We start from the raw sequence: 18,638 nt of genomic DNA, 5'->3' as shown, positions 1-18,638 counted from the left end.
TTCCACACACGTACCATCCTATGCGTGAAAAAGTTGCCCCTTGGGTCTCTTTTATATCTTTCCCCTCTCACCTAAACCTATGCCCTCGAGTTCTGAATTCTTCCACCCCAGGGAAAAGACTTTGTCTATTGATCCTATCTATGCCCCTCATGATTTTGTAAACTTCTATGAGGTCACCCCTCAGCCTCTGACACTCCAGGGAAAACAGCCCTAACCTGTTCAACCTGTCCCTATAGCTCAAATCCTCCAATCCTGGCAACATCCTTGTAACTCTTTTCTGAACCTTTTAAAGTTTCACACCATCTTTCCGATTGCTGTGTCAAAATCCTGAAGAGCGTTGAGAGTGTATCTACTCCCAAAGGGCTGTAGTGATTTAGCAATAGTGGTTTGGTTTGTAATTGTGAAGGGTGTGAATAGTCTAATAATTTGCACCAAAGATAGATATCCTATCTCTAAGCCACTTGTAGTCGAATTGAAAGAATAAATTTGGTAAAAGCAAAATGTACATGACAAATGTAAAAGAATGCTGGGAATATTTGGGTTGAGCAACATCTCGTGGTGAAGCCAAGAGCTTGACGAGCATGAAAACCTTTCCAGTAGTTTGTTTGTAGAATTGTTCATACCCTTTTTCTCCGTGCCAACAGGACAAAGATCAGAAAGGGGCAAAGCTTGCTTATGTTGTACCTACCATCCCATCCAGAAGATTGGCCAGTACATCTGATATTGATGAGAGAGAAATTAGGTAAAATCCTCCTGATGAACATTGTATTACTTCAGTATGTCGTTCCTCCCCCTTTTTGTGTACTCAGCTGAGTTGGTTGCTTCACAGAGATTCTGCAAGTACCTTAGTACGTAGTGGTTCTTACACACGGCGACGCTGGGAAGAAGATCTGAAGAGGAAAGAAATCAACCATGCATCCACCAGTGAGGGGTCAGCTTCGCAAAATGCTGCTGTCACCAGTGTCGTGCCTGGTTATCAAAGGAGGTAAGTGGAAGTTCTACAGATAATTTGTAGTTGTTGATTATGAAAACAAGCTAGAGGACAGCAAAGATCACAAAGCCAGCCTGTTTGTCACTGATTTTTGACTGTTTTATTGTCCCTAAGCATTGAAGTAGGCCCATATGCATTAATGGCGAGTAAATATGGCCTTGTGTTCTGCTTGAGAAGTAGGTACTGAATGAGAACAAAAATCCAGCGCACCAGTTTTCGTCCTTGTATATTCAATATTGCATTTATACCAATGTGTTTGAGAACGATGGATGTGTTGAGATTGATGGCCTTGGGGCCCTACTTTTAGCACCCTGATTGCCGCATGGTTGTTTGTTATGACTGCAGACTGGCAATGTATGGGCAATCAGACATTCTTTTGCCCTGTTGACAGGCAAGGTACTGAGCACAGGTAGTGTGTGCAAGATCAGTATTTATGCGCTGTTTCTGGGTGCAGTTTCCTTTGACTCATTTTTCCCCGTAATCCTAGCACTACCCCAACAAAGAAAAGGCAGAGAAGGAGAGACCCACATTTTATCTTTGGTGTCGGCTTCAAAGGTATCTCTCTGTTTAGTGCTGCATTTTGCATTATGCACAGAAATAATGGGTCCTTGATGATTAGTTCTTCCAATTTTCTGCAATTTTCCTGGTGCTATCTAGAAAATTAGACACTAAGATGTATAGAAGCCTGTCTCCAAAAGACAAGGAGGCGATAGCAATTCTCAAATACAAATGAGAGATTTGTTCTTGAACTTGCCTGTAATTTGATATTCATCTTTAAAAGACGAGTGCTACAGTTTACGGGTGACAAATCTGTTACTTTTGGTCGACTGTTGTGTTCATAGTATCAAAAAAGGAGCAATGATCTTCACCAACAGACCATTTTGATAACCATATTTATACACCCGGGCTTCTGAAAGAATGACTGTCATGAGACATTAGTGTTGCTAAGTGATTTGGCCCTTTAGCACATTCTGGGAGATGGACCACCATGTTGGTACCATGGACCATCCATTTTGGTTGGAGTAACAGCAAAATAGGCTATTATTTAAACGGTGAAAAATTGCAACATGCTGCTGTACAGGGGCACCTGAGTTTCTTTGTACCTGAATCTCAAAATGTTGGTTTGCACGTGCCGCAGGTAATTAAGAAGGCTAGAGGGATGGAAGTTAAAAATATTGAGGTTATTGCTACCAATGTTCAGGATGCTGTTGAGGCCACATTTGGAGTACTGTGTACAGTTTTTTTCTTCTTGATAAAGGATGTACTGGCACTGGAGGGAGTGCAGAGATGGTTCACTATGTTGATTCTGAAATTGAGAGGGTTGGCTTATGAGAGATTGAGTAGACTGGGACTATACTCATTGGAATCTACAAGAATGAGGGACAGTTGTATTGAAACCAAATTATCAATCAAATAGATAAGATAGAACAGGAAGGCTGTCCCCACTGGTGGGTGAAGCTAGAACTAGAGGGCATGGCCTCAAAATAAGGTGAAACAGATTTAAGACTGAGTTGACGAGCCTCTTCACCCAAAGGATTGTGAATCTGTGGAATTGCCTGCCCAGTGAAGCAGTTGAGGCTACCTTATTGTTTTTAAGGCAAAGATAGACTTTTGCACAATAAAGGATTTGAGGATTATGTTGGTGGGCGGTGAGTAATGCCGAGTCCACGAAAAGATCAGCCATGATCTTACTGAATGGTGGAGCAGGCTCGAGGGGTTCGATGGCCAACTCCTCATTCCTTTATCCTTGCATTCTTGATGGAGTAATTGGACTGACTAAGGTATCACTATTGATACTGTGTACATGTACGACAAACAGACCTCTGAACACATAAATCATTGAATAAAAGTGCACGTGCATGAAATTAACTGCATGATAGAAGGCAAATGAGTGTGAAGTATGTTTTTTGGACAGGAGGATGGTTTATAGTGGAGCTAACCAGGGTTCGTGTCAGAACCCTGCTCTTGCCGCTGGACACTACTGATCTAGGTCTTAGTGTACTGACTACTATTGCAAATTTGTGGATGGTTGGAAACTGAAATATTGTGAATCAAGAGACTGTAGATTATAATGGGTGGACAAAGTCGCAGATCATATTTAAAACAGAAAAATATGAAATTATTCATATTTGTAGGAAAAATGCAGCAAGATACAAACTAAGGGCATATCTTTTAAAGGTGTTTAATGTGCCTAATCACTGAAGTTTCTGGACTAGTTGAGAGGTTAATAATGCATGGAGTGTCCAGAGCAATGTCAGTGGTTGCAAAGAGTACAAAAGCAAGAACATTTTGTTAAATTCTCAATAGGATTATTGCATAGGATTAGTTCTGAGCACCACACTTGAGGACATAAAGGTGCAGAAAAGAACTGTTGAAAGGGCTCAAGATGTGAGTAATTTAAGGTATCTTGAAAGATTGGTGCATCTGACTTTTTTTTCCTGGAGAGGAAAATGTGATAAAGGTTTTCAAAACCATGATAGATCTGAAGAGAGCAGATAAGGAAAAACTTCAAGAATTGAGGATGAGAAAACAGATTTCTCGTAACTGGGCAAAGAAGCAATGATGACTTGAGGAAAGCCTTCTCAGACAGAGGGACAATTCTGAGAGGAAAGGGAGTGGCATGAGGTGACCACCTTCAGGCAACCAGCACCGACTGGGTGTGCTAAATGGCCTTCCTCTGCACTATAACCATTCTCTGATTCTACAATTGCAAAGTATTTTTGTCCAAAGCAATTATTGTCTTTTGCTGTCCAGTCACATCAAATGTTACAAATAGTTTTGTAGCTTGTCATTCATTTAACATCATTGCTTGCATTTTTAAGACGTTTTGGTTTGCATGTGGCATGTATTCCTGTTGCTTTTATAACTTTTTTTTCTAATTGTTTTGATGTGCTCTCTTGCTTGGTATGCATGCAGTAATTCGTACCTGCTAGCAATAGGCAGAAGTAACAGTGCCAGAGATCTCCCAACCAGCTCTTCCTCAGCCATCAGCTTGGATCCTACTAATACCAAGCCTAGGCCACCATCTTCAACTCAGTACTCATCTTACAACATCTACAAAAGGTATAACGTTGAGCTATTTGAAAAGAGCATCTCCTTAGTTTGGCTACAATGCTTTTCTCCTGTGCGCTTCATGTTCACTCTTGGTGCATGTGTGTGTGTGTCCGAATGTTAGTGCACTTTCATTGTTGTTTCGTCATATTATAATATATTCATTTTTTATATAGTATAAAATATAGGCACATTAGTTTGTGGTTAGATAACTTCATCGTTTCTCTATAAGCTTTAATGTTTAAGTCCTGTCTTCAGAAGAAAAGCCTGGAAATAAGTTTTGCCCCCACATGAAAACTGTAAAGCATGGTTAGTGTATCAGGCGTAGATCCTTCTGCTTTATTGGAGGGATTGTTGTCCGTTGGTGACTTGATTTTTTTATCCCCCACTCTTCTAACACTGAACTTTCTGAGGATTAATTTTACATTTGTGTTTTTGGGTCTGTTGTATCTGTTATAAAATTTTGTTTGTGGATGGCCATGATTTGTGTATTGGGGTGGGGGGGGGGGGGGGTGGTTTGATGTTTGCAATTTGTGGGAAAGAGGGAATTTGTTAAACTGACTTGACCTTTTGTACAAGAAGCTGCTGTGAGTCAGATATAACCTTGCCAATAATTTGTTTGGCTTGTTCTGCGTTTCCATTGCAATTTTGCATCTTAGTCATCACAGTGGTAAGTATGCTGACAGAACTGTGTCTTTATCACCTAGGCCCAGGTTATAATTCTAGCACAGCTACTGAATTGTACTCTTGCCAATTATTTTCAAAAGAAAATTGGGTTAATGATTGAAAGGAGTAAATGGGTCTGGTTGTGGGCAAACAACGGGGGACTGGGACCAAGAAAATCACCACTCAAAGAACTGTACAGAAATATTAGGATAAATGGCCTCATTCTGTGCCACATCATTCTTTGATTCTGTGAAAGTCGCTAAGGGCATTTTAGTATGCATGTAGTGGCTTCTGTCCATATGCTGTACATGTTTGATGGAGTTAGCACTGGGCTGGCTTTTAGTATTCCTAGAACATTGAATTCCTGGGAAAGGTGCTTGAAGGAAATCCAGTCAAGATTTTGTCGTAAGTATCCCAAACAAACCTCATTTTTCCATCCATTTAAATTATTGCACAGGATGTAGGGTTCCCTGTCACGAGATAATCAAAGCTCCCAGCCAGATGCTTCGCTTACCATCATATCCTGATGTACAGTGTACCCAGGAACAGGCAAATCTGCCCCAGTGATGCTTCATATGCAGATGTTCCTTGCTACATATTCAAAGTTTCATTGCTGCCTGCTTTTATCACTATTTGCTGCAGGAGCAAACAAAAAAATTTGAACTGTTCTGGAGTGTAAACTTCAAATCTGTTGACAATTATTTAAATTAATGTGTTTTGGTCATCTGCCAACTGCCTGAACCTTCCAAACATTGAATTGTTGGCACTCTTCTGTCCAATTTTCATGTTTGAGTGACCTTTTAAAAACTTTGTCAGATCCTTCCCAAGTATTTTCTGACCTTTTCATAAACCACATGGTTGAAATAGTTATGTTCTGTCCTTATTTTAAAAAAAATTTTGCGTGAAACTTATTTGCCCAAATCCATTTTGATTCTTCATCTTAAAATCACTTCATGGTATGTTTGTCAAATTTCAGCTTCCTTTCCTCCTGAAATCTTTTTCTTTTGTTAAATGAACAATTTGAAGAAGAATTAATATCTACCTGACAACTTTGCTGTTTGAGATATTGGGGTTGGAAAGGTTGTAGGGCTTGCTTTTCCAGTATCATGCAAATTAGTCAGGCAGCAACATCAAGAATATGTTCCAAGGATAACTTATTACCCATAAACCTACCATTGAAAACAAAGCCTCCTATTGAAAATCAAATAGGATACGCTGGTACATTTCCATATGTGGTTTTGTTGAATGTGTTTGACTCTGAAACTTTTCCATAACTACCTCTCCCAGTCCTTATTTCTCACGGACTAACCATTGTTTACACTTGAGGTCAAATTGTTTCCCTTGTGTTATGGAAAGTTGAACTTCAGTAACTGCTCATAGTCTAAAACCTGGATACAGTGAAATTTCTTGCCAAACTTGGAAGACTGAAATCTTCAACAGAATCTACTTGCTGTGTTTAAGTTGTTCTTCCGAAACATGTATGGGCTTGGACAAGTTTTTAATTAAAATTCTCTTGAATCCTGTCTCCGTTTTGAAATGTTCCTGAAGAATAATAAATTACTCCCACTGGGACAGACTGAAACACAATAGTGCAAGCTTTTACATAAAACTTCAGATAGGCACGGTTCTTGGCTCAATTTGTTGTACAGAATTTAATATTCCATACAGCTTGAAATGTGTTTCTATGCCCCTCTGATTAAGTTAACGTGCTTCTAGAATCTTTCAAACATTGTTGATGAGTACAATTGTGCATGAATGTGTATGCATGAGAGCAGCAATATTCTTTAAACCACCCTACCTAACAGGAAGGTGAGAGAATTTTGGAATTGCATGTTGTTTGATTTCAGTTTTTTAATTAAAATTCTCTTGAATCCTGTCTCCATTTTGTGATGGAGACTAAGTGATGTTCCACTTAGTTTTGGCTAGGGTGATTCCTTTTATGTCTATATTTATTTTTTAAAAAGTTAAAACATGGAGTATGGTATGTAGAATTTTCACCTATCATTCTGTTTTATTGGCACATTTAATTGTCAAGAAGAATTTCACTGTTACTTGAAAATAGTTCCCTTGCTTACAATCTATGTTTGACGTTATGACATGCAGCATACCTTTGATGAACCTTTGTCCTCACTTTGCTTTTTCCCTTCAGTAGTTCTTTTGGTAGAAGGAAAGAGGATTTGATCAGTCCTTTTCAAAGTGCCATTTCAACCAACACCATTGCAACCATTACCTCATCAAGCAGCCTGCAGCCTGTTCCCAGGAGCACTGCATCCACGCCATCTGGCAGGTAAAGCAAATTAACTGCAGAGATTTAACAGGATGGTTTTTAGTTTTATTTTTATTCCCCTTTTATGTTGTATGTTTTCTCTCCTTTGTATGTCTTAAGGATGATGAATTTATACATGCAATTGTCATTTGTAAAGAGTCAGTATATTGAAATTTTGGCCATTGGCTGGTGTTATTTTTGCACATTGAAATTGTTGACTCAAATATTACATTCTTGTCTCTGAACCCTAATTCAGTCTTCAAGATTTGAAAATTATTTGAAGGACTGTGAATACCCTCGAGCAAAGCTGATGTTTGTGGACCCTAGATTGGCCTTCAGAAGGTGGTGAAGTTGAACCACTGTAGAGTGTAGACACACCCAAAGTGCTGTTAACAAAGAAATTCAGGGATTTTGACCCAATAATAGGAGCAAAGATTATAGTTCCAAGTCAGGATGATGTGCAATGGGAACTTGCAGGTGCTGGTGCATTTCCCATTTACTGGTTAGCCTTCTAGATTATGGTCATTGTAGGTTTGGAAGATACTGTTAAATAATCCTTAATTGCCAAAGTGCACCTTGGACTTGGGGCGCACTGGGGACCGTGTGACCGTTGAAGATGGTAACTATGGTGTTGAACAAGTCTTGAGTGGAAATAATGAGGATATAATCTAAGGTAATGTCTAGATTTTGGAGTAGTAGTTTCCTCAAGTATAAAACAGGTGAGAAGGGATTCATGCGCTTTATTGATTATCTGTTGGAATAATTTGCATCCTGATGCTAGTAAATTACACATCCTGGTAACTCTCAGGTGTCTTTGTGACTCAATTGATATGAAATGTTTTGTATTATGTGGGTAATTAGATTATACTTGTTTCTCTTCTATTGTAGCATAATTTCTTGAAATTGAAAGTGAATTGTCACCTGATCAGTGACAGCATTATTCCAGTGCCACTCCAATCAGTGCAAGGGCTATACTAGAATTAACTGTTCCTTAAATGTGTGCAAACATCAGATATTTCAGTCCAGGCTAGGAAGCTGAGCATATTTAAACATATTCCTAAAAGTACTGTTTGTCATGTTACAGTAAAATGTTGGACAAAGATCAGTGAACCCACCTGAAGTTGAAGCTGGGTCACCATTTCAGGTGTAGGTCATTTTTTGGCACTGCTGAGAAGTCTGAAGCTGAAAAAAGAATCTTCCTAGTGTTGCTAGGTCTGTTTTTCCAGCAATTATTTGTATTTTGCAAGTTCCGTGCTCCTTTTTTCATTTGCTCCTCTCACCAGTCCAGAAAGGAAGATGATTTAATATGGCAATAACATACCAATCCTCAGCAGACTGTTAATTTGTTTTCTTTTGAAAGAATTAGACTCCTGGATGGTACCAAGATTCTAGTCAGCTAATACCTGAAAGAATTCACAGCTTGTACTTTAGACTACAGAGACAAAATTGGCTTGGAGAAATTAAAACTACTTAGACAAAGGCATTAATTGTTCTTTTTAACTTGTAAAACCAATCCTTAAGTCATACAAAATTTGTTCTTAAAAAAAAATAATTTTGGCTGATTTTTAATTTCATGTTTGTTGTGCTTTGCTTATTTCTTGTTTGTGTTGCTGCTTGATATGCTGTAGTACCTCAAATCGGTTCTCGACGGGGGACAATGCAGAAAGAGACAAAGAAAATGTTCCTTCAACGGTTGCTACAACTGGCACTGTCTCTTCAACAACAGAGGTCAGGGAGAGACGCAGGTGTGTAGTCTTCCTGGTAGTGTTGATGCAGCTTTAGGAACGTGGTTCTTAATTTTATTTTAGAACCTTAAAAATCTTAAGAATTTTCAATCCAGCATGAACTTCAAAGTTAATTTCAAGAGTCCACTGTTGTGTCATAGTTCCTAAATGTGCATTGTCCAGACTTCCACCACTTTTATTCAGTTGAAGTTTTTTTTTGCTTGTTTCTTGGGGAGTGTTATAGTACATGGTGGTTAGACCACTAAATACAGCTGGTGAAAACAAATGGATTGAATAATGTTAGCTAAATGTAATAATCACGTATATAACATGCATCATAGTTGGGGTAACTATGAAGCCAGTGAAGCTCTGATATTAGATTTTAATTTAATTTTTTAGGAAAAGTATATTGAAAGGAAAAGTGCTGCTCAGAGAATACCATAATGTAATAGGTTGAGCTTGTCTATGGAAATAGAATTTGATTTGGTCTTAGGCTCAATAGCAATGGCCAGTGGCACTGTTTCATACTAACTGAGGCAAGTTAGGTGGTGATATCTGACCACTGTATAAATCAATTTTATTTGGCCACATTTGTGAATTCATGCCGGGACAGAATCCTGAATTACCATTGTATTTGTTGAAAGGTCAAGGTAATCTTGAGTCCAGGAAATAGGATCTGCTCTGAGCTTTATATGGTCATTTTTGCTGTTTCAGTTTCTTGTCAATTCCATTTTTGACATGCTCCAAAATAAAATCCTAGAAAGTCAAAGCAACCAAGCTAACTATTTCTTTAGCCCCTTTCTCAAACTCAAATTCACAAAGCACTTTACTGTTATAAGAAAATGTGCCAAACAAGTTGTACATGGCTGAGTACCACACATTACACTGGCATAATTGTCTGGTAATTGGTGATAGGAATAACTCATTAGTTTTTCCTTATTTCATTGTTGTTTTGACAAGCTGTAGGCAACCATTATGATGAAACATCAGAGTTTCTTGATTTTTTTCAGTTTTTTCAGAGGAAGGTATATCTGGGAGTGTAGAAGTACCTGAGGAGAATGTGTAAAGGAGTTGGAGATCCATGTGGAGTAAAAGTGAAAAACAAATTTAAGTAGTTTCCATCCAAGAATATTTGGAAATAACACAGGCATTAGCCATACTTATGAAATGAATTTTATGTCAAAGCTTGTAGGTGTCACATGTTACAGCCTCAGGTAAGGAGGTTAACCCATGTGTGTTAACTACTGTAGCTGTCAATGTGGAAAGAAATTAGTAAATACTTCGTCTTAGAATGACGAGAGATTAATAAAGGACTAGGCGTGTTTGACCAATTTAGTTACCTCTTTTGCAACATTTGCAGTGTTTGACGCAAAGAATACAGTGAATATTGCATGCCTTGTTCTTCAGAAATTATTTAATTTATATTCAAGGCAATGCAAATGCCAAAGTATAGAGGTATCTGAGGGAGAAATGTAAATTTCTCGGAGCAACAGAGGTCGTTGTGTAAAGACCTGAATTTGCGATAATATTGATCTTCATTTTCCAACAGTCAGCAAAACCCAATTCTAGGATTGTTAGTCACATTTAGTGTCGATACAATTTAGAAATGGCTGCACTTGGCATGAACTGACTTTATAAGTGATTTTGGTATTTCTGTGAAAGCTTATGTTAAATGTTGATCAGGGCAACAGTAAATGACTCTTAATATGTATGAAATAATTTGAGAACTCAGTTAATTCTTCATTCTGGTCTGCAATGCAAATACTTTGGCATTTGTATGTTTGCAACAAAGTGCTTTGCATTTGTATTTTTAATTTGTTTGTTCAACTTGGAAAATGGACAGACTGGTTAAGTCATTTCCTCATTTTATGAACCAAGTCAATTTTTTGCCTTAATTTTTGTTTTGGTTCCCCTCTCTGAATCTCAGTCACTTGTTCCGATTGTTTTCTTAATTGCTTTTTTTCCCCCTTTTTTTCTTACCCTCTGTTTCCCCTTCTTTTTTGTTCTCTCTCCATTTTGAAAATCCAGACTACAACTTAATACTAACCAGTAATTTACTGTTTTACATTTTCACCAAAACTTAATTTTGTCCCATCAGACTGTTGGTTCCTTTCGAGATGCGGTGAGCTGGATACATGCATGTTTTTATGGCTATTAATTTTGGTTTGTGATTTTAAAGAGTTGGACTTTTAGAATGTAACCAAAAATTTAGAACTACTTCATTATCCAAAAGTTCTGATATGAAGGGAAAACAATTGGCATGCTTCCTTTTCTTTCCTTTAACTTTTCTTGTATGACTGTTGAACATTGCAATACATTTGTGATTTGATTTGATGCTGAGGACCACCATAAGGTTGACACATTCTAAGTTATCACACTTTTTAACAGAATTAGTATTAAATATGTGAATTGAGCACTTGCAGTTTGAAGTGGAATCTGAGTGTATGCTCCATGTTAATTTCTCATCAAACATCTCGAATTGTGGGTTGGTTTTGAAAACCCAGGGTAGAAACATTGTGCCAATAATTAGTGCTGCAATTAGCAAGGTCATAGCTTTTCTGTAGACCTCCATCTTGCCACAGTATTCTCATTTCAAATTGTTTAACATTTCAAAAATCTTAGTCATCTTTGGCTTGAATTTGCTCAATGACTAAGTATTCCCAGCTGTCTGGGATAAAGAATTCCAATGATCCTCCGTGTACAGAAAGTTTTTCTCCTACCTTCTATTACTGATTTCTTTTGACCCTTGGATATCCAGCCAAGGTTCCTCCTGACGTTCTTACAGTTTCCCTTGTTGTAGTTGATGTGTTGCACCATATGGTCCCTTGAAGATTTTTGTGTATGCTCTTATCTTTAAAGGGACTGCTTATGTCTGGCCAATTTGTATCCTGTATCATGGCTTCTGGCCAATCTAAAAGTAATGTTTCAGTGACACCACGTTAATGCTTTATAATTCTAATCTATATGAACTCATAGTATTCACATTTTCTTTAGGTCCACTCATCCCAGACCACTGAGCCTTTGCAATTTCATCAAGGCTGGTAAAACTCTCTCTAGGGAGAGAGGCCAAGCCTGTAACCAGCTATTTGTAGCTAAGATCTTTGACAATGCAGTAAGACGTCCTCCATCTGGACATTGCAATCCCTTTATTGTAAAAGATAATATAATGATTTGTTTTCCTGGTGGTTTGCTGTACCGACCCATTCCCTTTGTGATTTGTGTGCAAGGAGACTCCAGTCTTGCTGAAGGCCAACATTTCCAAGTCTTATTGTTTTAATGGAAAGACTGGAACAGCACATAATAAAATTCTTGCAGTTTTTAAAATAATTTCTAACTATTTAAATGTTCAAGGAAGGGTAATGTTTGTCCAGGACTGTTGTGTGTCTCAATGTTGAATCATTGAAACAACGAAGGATGTTGCACATCTCACAAAAACATATATTGCAGAAAATTAATGAGCATGCCTTAAGTTGAATGCTGGTGTGTCATTTAAGCCATGTCACAGCTTGAATTACTGATATTAGGTGAAATTGAAGGCAGCATCTGGATAGTAGTGTAGCAACCATAAACTAAATATCTTCACTCTAGCTCCAAGTTGTAATTCTGAATACGTGTTTAAGATTGTGTTGTTGGAAAATTGAACACTGGAAGTGACTGGGGAGTTTAAAGCCATTATTTTGAGAGCAACCTGCTCAGGAGATCCACTTTTATGGTAATAATAAAATACATATCTTAATGCTTCAAATTAAGAGGCAGTTGTCAGCCTTAATGTGGGTGTGCGATTTTGGTTATATAAAAATGTGTTAACTTTTCAGATAGGATTTATTGTTTCAGACCTTTTGAATATTGCACTCGAGTTGTTAAACTGGTTTCACATGGTTTAGACTTGTGATATTATCCAGCTTGGATCATGAAAAAAAAAGATGTATTGTATACTACCATTCACGTGGTCAATGTTTAAAGGTGCTTTACAGAATTAATGAAATACCGAGCTAGTTTGAAGAGAACTGACAAGGTGTTCTTATGTGGTTCACATCATGGGTTTTAAGAGCCGTAAGGTGATTAATGTTCCATGTTTGGAACTTTCAAATTGCTAAAAACAATAATCAAAGGAGTAGAATGAAAGAAGATGAAATAAAGGAAGTAAGATTTGGAATATTGGAGAAAGTTTGATTGTATGTTCATGGAGCTGCTAGGTGATTTTGAGGCAGGATGAAGAAGATTAGATTAGATTAGATTAGATTACATTACAGTGTGGAAACAGGCCCTTCTGTCCAACAAGTCCACACCGACCCGCCGAAGCGCAACCCACCCATACCCCTACATTTACCCCTTAGCTAACACTACGGGCAATTTAGCATGGCCAGTTCACCTGACCTGCACATCTTTGGATTGTGGGAGGAAACCGGAGCACCCGGAGGAAACCCACGCAGACACGGGGAGAATGTGCAAACTCCACACAGTCAGTCGCCTGAGGCGGGAATTGAACCCGGGTCTCCGGCACTGTGAGGCAGCAGTGCTAACCACTGTGCCACCGTGCCGCCCAAGGTTGTGGAAGAATCTGTAAATGAGAATGATTGTTGGCTTAAACGTTTAAGACATGGACAATGTTTGGAAGTTATCTTGGGGATAACGTTGAGGAGCAGCAATAGGCCATATGGCCCCTTCAAGCTTTCTCTGCCTTTCAGTAAGACAGGAGCAATAGCATGAGGTTGAGATGAGTTTGTAAAAATGTGGAAAATAGGAGCACTCTGGAGAAATAAGTATGGTTATGAAGCCATAGATGAGTTGTACAGGCAAGGCTGCAGAACTTGAAGCAGATGATTTTGATTGGCTGCATTGAAATTTATCTCTAGACTACGTATTTCAACCTCTGAACAGCAGGGGAGGAGGACTGAGTGAGGAACTTCAATTTTTAGTCGGAACCCAGGAAATGACATCAGTTCTGTTTTAACTGTACCTTTTAAATTGGGTAGGAAATGGGGCAACACATGTTCACATACTTGAAGGTTTGGGTTAACGTTTGTTGGAAGCTCCAAACCAACAGACAACATCACTGAAAGGCTGCTTTGAAAGATTTAGAGGGACCACAGTTGAACCTTGTGTCACATGTGAAATCAGTCACCTGGAACCAGATAAAGTCATCCAGGAAATAGTTTATGATCATTTAACCAAGGTATCACAGAAGGCAGATGGTGGAGTGGCACTGAACAAGAATGGTGAATTTTAATCCTTCAGTGAAATTCTACTGTGTGCCAAAACATGGTTGAACAGTGTAGCAAAGAGCACAGGAAAGTGAGACTTGGGCCGCGTCTTTGCATGAAATTTAAATATTAACTTTCTGTACAGAATTTCAACCTTTTTTTTTGGAAGCACAGTGAAATTTACTTAGAGGCTCATCATTTGACGTGCTATATTTTGAAGGATTGTGTAAAATATATATGTGGGTATTCAAAATATATAATTAGAAAGAAATCTGCTTTGTCATTGCTTCTTGGTCTTATTTTGTGAAATATTTCCAGCATGTTTCAGGTCCAGTTACCCTCCTTCAGAACAGTTCTGAAGATGGTTACTGAACCCGAAATGTTAACTCTACGTCCTCTGCACAGATGCTGCCAGACCTGCTGCATTTTCCCTGCAATTGCTGTTTCTCTTTCTGATTTTCAGCATGTGCAGTTCTTTGGGTTTTTTTTTAAGTGTTCACCACAATTGTTCCAGGATGATGAGATAGGGGAGCTAGGCCTGTATTGTGTAGAATTTTGAAGAATGGATTTGCTCTGAATGAGATAGATAGAGGAAAGGTGTTACCCTGTTTGTAGCGTCAGAATAAAGGAAAACTACTTCAGAATAAGAGGATGTGATTTATTGTTTACTCAGAAGGTTGTGGTGTCTTAGGAATTCTCTTCACCATAGGTCTGTGGAAGCATAATCAATGAATCTGTTTGATGTAGAGCTTCATATTTAGAAATGCATCAATGATATAAAGGGGTAGTGTGTGGAAAAAGGCATTGATGTGGATGATCTGCCATGGTGATTTTGGGTGGCAGAACAAATTTAATGGAATGAATGGCCAATTGCAGCTCCTATGTAACTAAATGAAAAGCATAAAAATTGGTGTTTAGAAGAATTGGTCCTGGGGATGAAGGGCTTGTCATATTAAGAGCAGTTGAGGACTCTAGGTCTATACTGAATGGAGTTTAGAAGGATAAGTCTGACCTCGTTAAAGAATACTGAGAGGCCTGGATAGAGTGGTTGTGGAGATGATGTTTCCACTGGGAGGAGAGACGAGAACGAGCACTAGAACCTGAGGGCTCGGCCTCAGTGAAGGGATGACCCTTTAAAACTGGGATGAGGAAGAATTTCTTCAGTCAGGGGGTGTAAACCTATGGAACTCCTTGCGCACAAGGCTGTGGAGGCCAAATCATTGCATTTAAGACAGAAATAAGTAGGTTCTTGATTAGCAAGGGGGTCAAGTGTTACAGGAGAAGGCAGGAAAATGGGGTTGAGAAACATATCAGCCATGATCAAGTGGCAGAGTGGACTAATTCTCTTCCTGTATCTTATGGTTTTATGGCGTCATTGAGGTCAGATCAGATATGGGTCCCTATCTGATTCCATTCTCTGAAAGAGGCAAATTATCTTGAGGTAAAAGAGAGATTTTCATAGGCACAGAAAGCAGCATCTCTTAGTCATTTGTAAATGCTCTTGATAAGGTGGCAGTGGGTAACAGTCTTAGACCATTTGCCCATGGGTAGTGAGGGTACTCACTCAGTGCAGTTAGTAGAAATTCTGACATGTTGGCCTAATGATCCTGGGAGGATAGCATTGGTCCAAGGCAAGAACTTGTGTGCAATAAGAAAAGGTTGCCCTTTTCTATTGCAGGTGGACATTGTGTTGTATTTGTACGGAATGATTGAGTTGGCTTTTATTAGCTCAGAAGTGAAATTTGTCCAGATCTTGAATTTGGAGACAAAGATGCCTTCATAATGTGAGAAGTTGTGAATGGAGCTGAGCACTGTCATCATGAGTGAGTAGAAACCATGTTACTTGTGAATTTGTTGAAGATATGTGGCCTTCGGGCATTGAGGATCTGAGATGATGGGCCCATGTCTCCAGAGTCTGAGCCTCTGGATTACTACTCCAGTGACGTCACTATGCAACCATTTTTGTTCTGATATCTCATCCCACAGCCACCATGTTCACTGTTATCTTTAGTTATGGTTTAGTTAGTATTTTGCAGAAAATGTAGCACAGTTTACTGTCAAATTCATCTTCAGTTCAGAAAACAGTCGCAGAATCAACTCAAATTTGGATTTGATTAATTGTGTGTTTAAAGACAATTTCATCTGATATCAAAATATTTTGAGTCTTTTGCTGATAGGACTGTAGCGTAGCGCAGAATCAAGCATTCCATTTATTACAGAAAATGTTTAGATCGAAAGTATAATCATTTGAGTCAAAATGCTCTTTTTGTGGAGCTGGTTTCTTTTCTATGCAGGCAAAAGGTTAAGGGGCCCCTGTTTTAATTCCATGTCCAAAATTGACTTGGAACATGGATATGGGGTTCTAACATGTACAGCCAGTTTTTGACCGCGTCATCAGCCATGGTAGTGCATGCCAGATATTGCAAGCTTTTCCATTTAATGCTATGTCTGTGTGTGTTTATAAATAAATCCTTTTAGATCCAGTGTAATTGTGTGTTTTCTACTTGCACCTTCTGTTGTTGTTGTGCACATACTCATATCTGTAATACAGATGGCTTTCAAGTTAACCCTTTCTTCCAGAATTAACAGTTGACTTGAGCTTAAGGGGTTAAATATGAATCTGAAGCTTTTAGTTTAGTTGGCATTCAAAACAGGGATATTCACTGTCTGAAAGTGTTTAGATGAATGTAATGTATTAAATAAATGCACAAGATCAGTGTCTAACCTTTGGAGCTATTGCACATCCCACAATAGTTTAAGCAGATATTCAAGTGTTTGATTTTAAAAATTGTAAGCAGTAGTGAAGTTGAAGAGAATATTTATGATTTGAGAATAAACACAAATGTGAACAATCATTTGAGAATCTGCTGACATGCAAGTTAGTAAGTTAATTAAAAATTTCTTCAAACAAATTACAAGACATGTTGTTTCCTGACTCAACTCACTTTTAATTTTAAAGGTCATATTTAACTCCTGTTCGAGATGAAGAATCTGAGTCACAAAGAAAAGCCAGGTCGAGACAAGCAAGGCAATCAAGGAGGTCAACACAGGTAAGGTTTAGTCACCCCCTCCTTTTTCTTGAACCATCCATCTGAAATGTTCATGTTGCTTTTGCAAGTGGCTGTAAGAGCAGGTCAGAGGCTAGGAATTCTACAGTAAGTAATGTAGTCTCTGTAAAACATGGCTCCAGCCCAGTTGAAATAAGGCATCCTGTTTGGAATCCCATCTTCCACCTTTGTTTATTTCCTCCACCACTGATGCCGAGTGACAGCAGTGTACCATCTACAGATTGTACTGTGTCTGGTGATGATCCTGTTGGTAGTAGTTTATCCACATTTTAGCCTGAGAGCTTTGAAACCTTTGTTAACGTTCTTGGCTTTGAGCTGAATGCTCCCAGCCTCCATAGACTGTTCTCATTTTGGTCAATTTCCTCTTCACCCTCTCTAAAGATTTGACATTCTGTTGAAGTGGAGTGGTCAGAAATGACCACATCACTTCAGCTGAGGCCTCAGCAGTATTTTATAACAATAATGTTCCTTTGGTTTAGATACTGTTATGGCATGAGGGATGATTGATGAACTACACTGACTGAATATTGAAAAATACTGTCTTTCAGGGTGTAACACTAACAGACCTACAAGAAGCTGAGAAAACGATTGGGAGGAGTCGCTTAGACCGTCGAACTCGAGAACAGGAAGACAAAGAAAAGGAGGAGAAAGAAAAGCAAGACCGAGAAAAGCAAGAGGACAAAAATCAAGTGGAAATTCATGATGACGATCGACAACGGTTTAGTAAAAACACCGAAGAGGTATTTGGTTTTCATACCCACGCAAGTCCTTCGTTTTTCTTGTAGATCAGTAGTATGGATAGTTTCCTTCAGCTTTTTATCAGGTCCTTGAGGCACACTATTGTGCCGATCTATTTATTGTAACTCAAAAAGTGGTACACTTGTGCAAGTTAAAGACCCCATTGTTAAATGCAGCATCAGTGGCAGAAACTTCTATCTCTGCATGGTTGCGAAGTAATTTGGAAGTGTGTTGCCAAACTGTCAGTTCCAGAAGGAATGCAGAACAATTTTGTTGCTAAGCGTAAACCCTGAGGAATTAGGCATAAGGACCTAGATAAAAAAAAAAATCTGTGGCAAAATGTGGTTGTCCAGGAAACTCTTTAAGAATTGTGTGGCAATTCTACAATGCATTTGTATTGCCTAGTTGGTAGAGTCTCCTGTTGACTTAGCAGTTACAAACGGAATGAAGCAAGTCAGAGTAAGGACTTTCACCTTTTGAGCATGACATTTTCTGCTCCATATTCTGGAGCATTTTGTATTAAAATCAGTAAATTTAAACATATTTAAGTTCAGTAGACTTGCTGTTATTGCTCAGACCTTTGAGTGTAGGAGTTGGGATGTTATGTTGAGATTGTTCAGGATGTTGGTGAGGCCTCTTCTGAAGTAATATGTCCAGTTCTGGTTTCTTCAGAAGGTTATTATTAAGCTGGTGAAGGTTTGGAAGAGATTTACCAGGATGTTGCTGGGAATGGAGGGTTTCAGTTATATGGAAAGGTGAAATAGACTCAGACTTTTATCACTGGAGCACAGGTGATTGAGAGGTGACGTTAGAGGCTTATCAAATATTGAGAGGGTATAGATAGAGTTAATGTGTTTTTTTGAGAATGGGGTAATTCAAGACTTGGAGGCACGTTTTTAAGGTGAAGGGAGAAACATTTTTAAAAAAACA

At 38.6% G+C, this 18,638-nt stretch overlaps 1 protein-coding gene across 13 annotated transcripts in view; it reads left to right on the top strand.

Annotated features, from left to right (window-relative positions):
• The window catches only part of ppp1r12a (protein phosphatase 1, regulatory subunit 12A), a 191,594-nt gene that overhangs the window by 135,057 nt on the left and 37,899 nt on the right, over positions 1 to 18,638 (top strand). For 4 of the 13 annotated variants that reach the window (XM_087996979.1, XM_087996975.1, XM_087996980.1 and 1 more), the window contains 8 exons: positions 645 to 742; positions 830 to 985; positions 3,908 to 4,054; positions 6,858 to 6,995; positions 8,603 to 8,719; positions 10,797 to 10,820; positions 16,862 to 16,952; positions 17,519 to 17,710. In XM_087996979.1, the coding sequence (XP_087853105.1) occupies positions 645 to 742; positions 830 to 985; positions 3,908 to 4,054; positions 6,858 to 6,995; positions 8,603 to 8,719; positions 10,797 to 10,820; positions 16,862 to 16,952; positions 17,519 to 17,710 (963 nt within the window). The remainder of the gene's footprint in view (positions 1 to 644; positions 743 to 829; positions 986 to 3,907; positions 4,055 to 6,857; positions 6,996 to 8,602; positions 8,720 to 10,796; positions 10,821 to 16,861; positions 16,953 to 17,518; positions 17,711 to 18,638) is intronic. The other 9 variants (XM_087996982.1, XM_087996985.1, XM_087996987.1 and 6 more) reach the window with 6 other exon arrangements.

Source organism: Chiloscyllium plagiosum, unplaced genomic scaffold (assembly GCF_037043375.1).
Source record: "Chiloscyllium plagiosum isolate Xiang-an unplaced genomic scaffold, Cpla_swu_hap1 HiC_scaffold_19, whole genome shotgun sequence".
NCBI lineage: Eukaryota > Metazoa > Chordata > Chondrichthyes > Orectolobiformes > Hemiscylliidae > Chiloscyllium > Chiloscyllium plagiosum.
The sequence above is the reverse complement of the archived record's forward strand: the minus strand, read 5'-3'. Positions and strand labels throughout refer to the sequence as shown.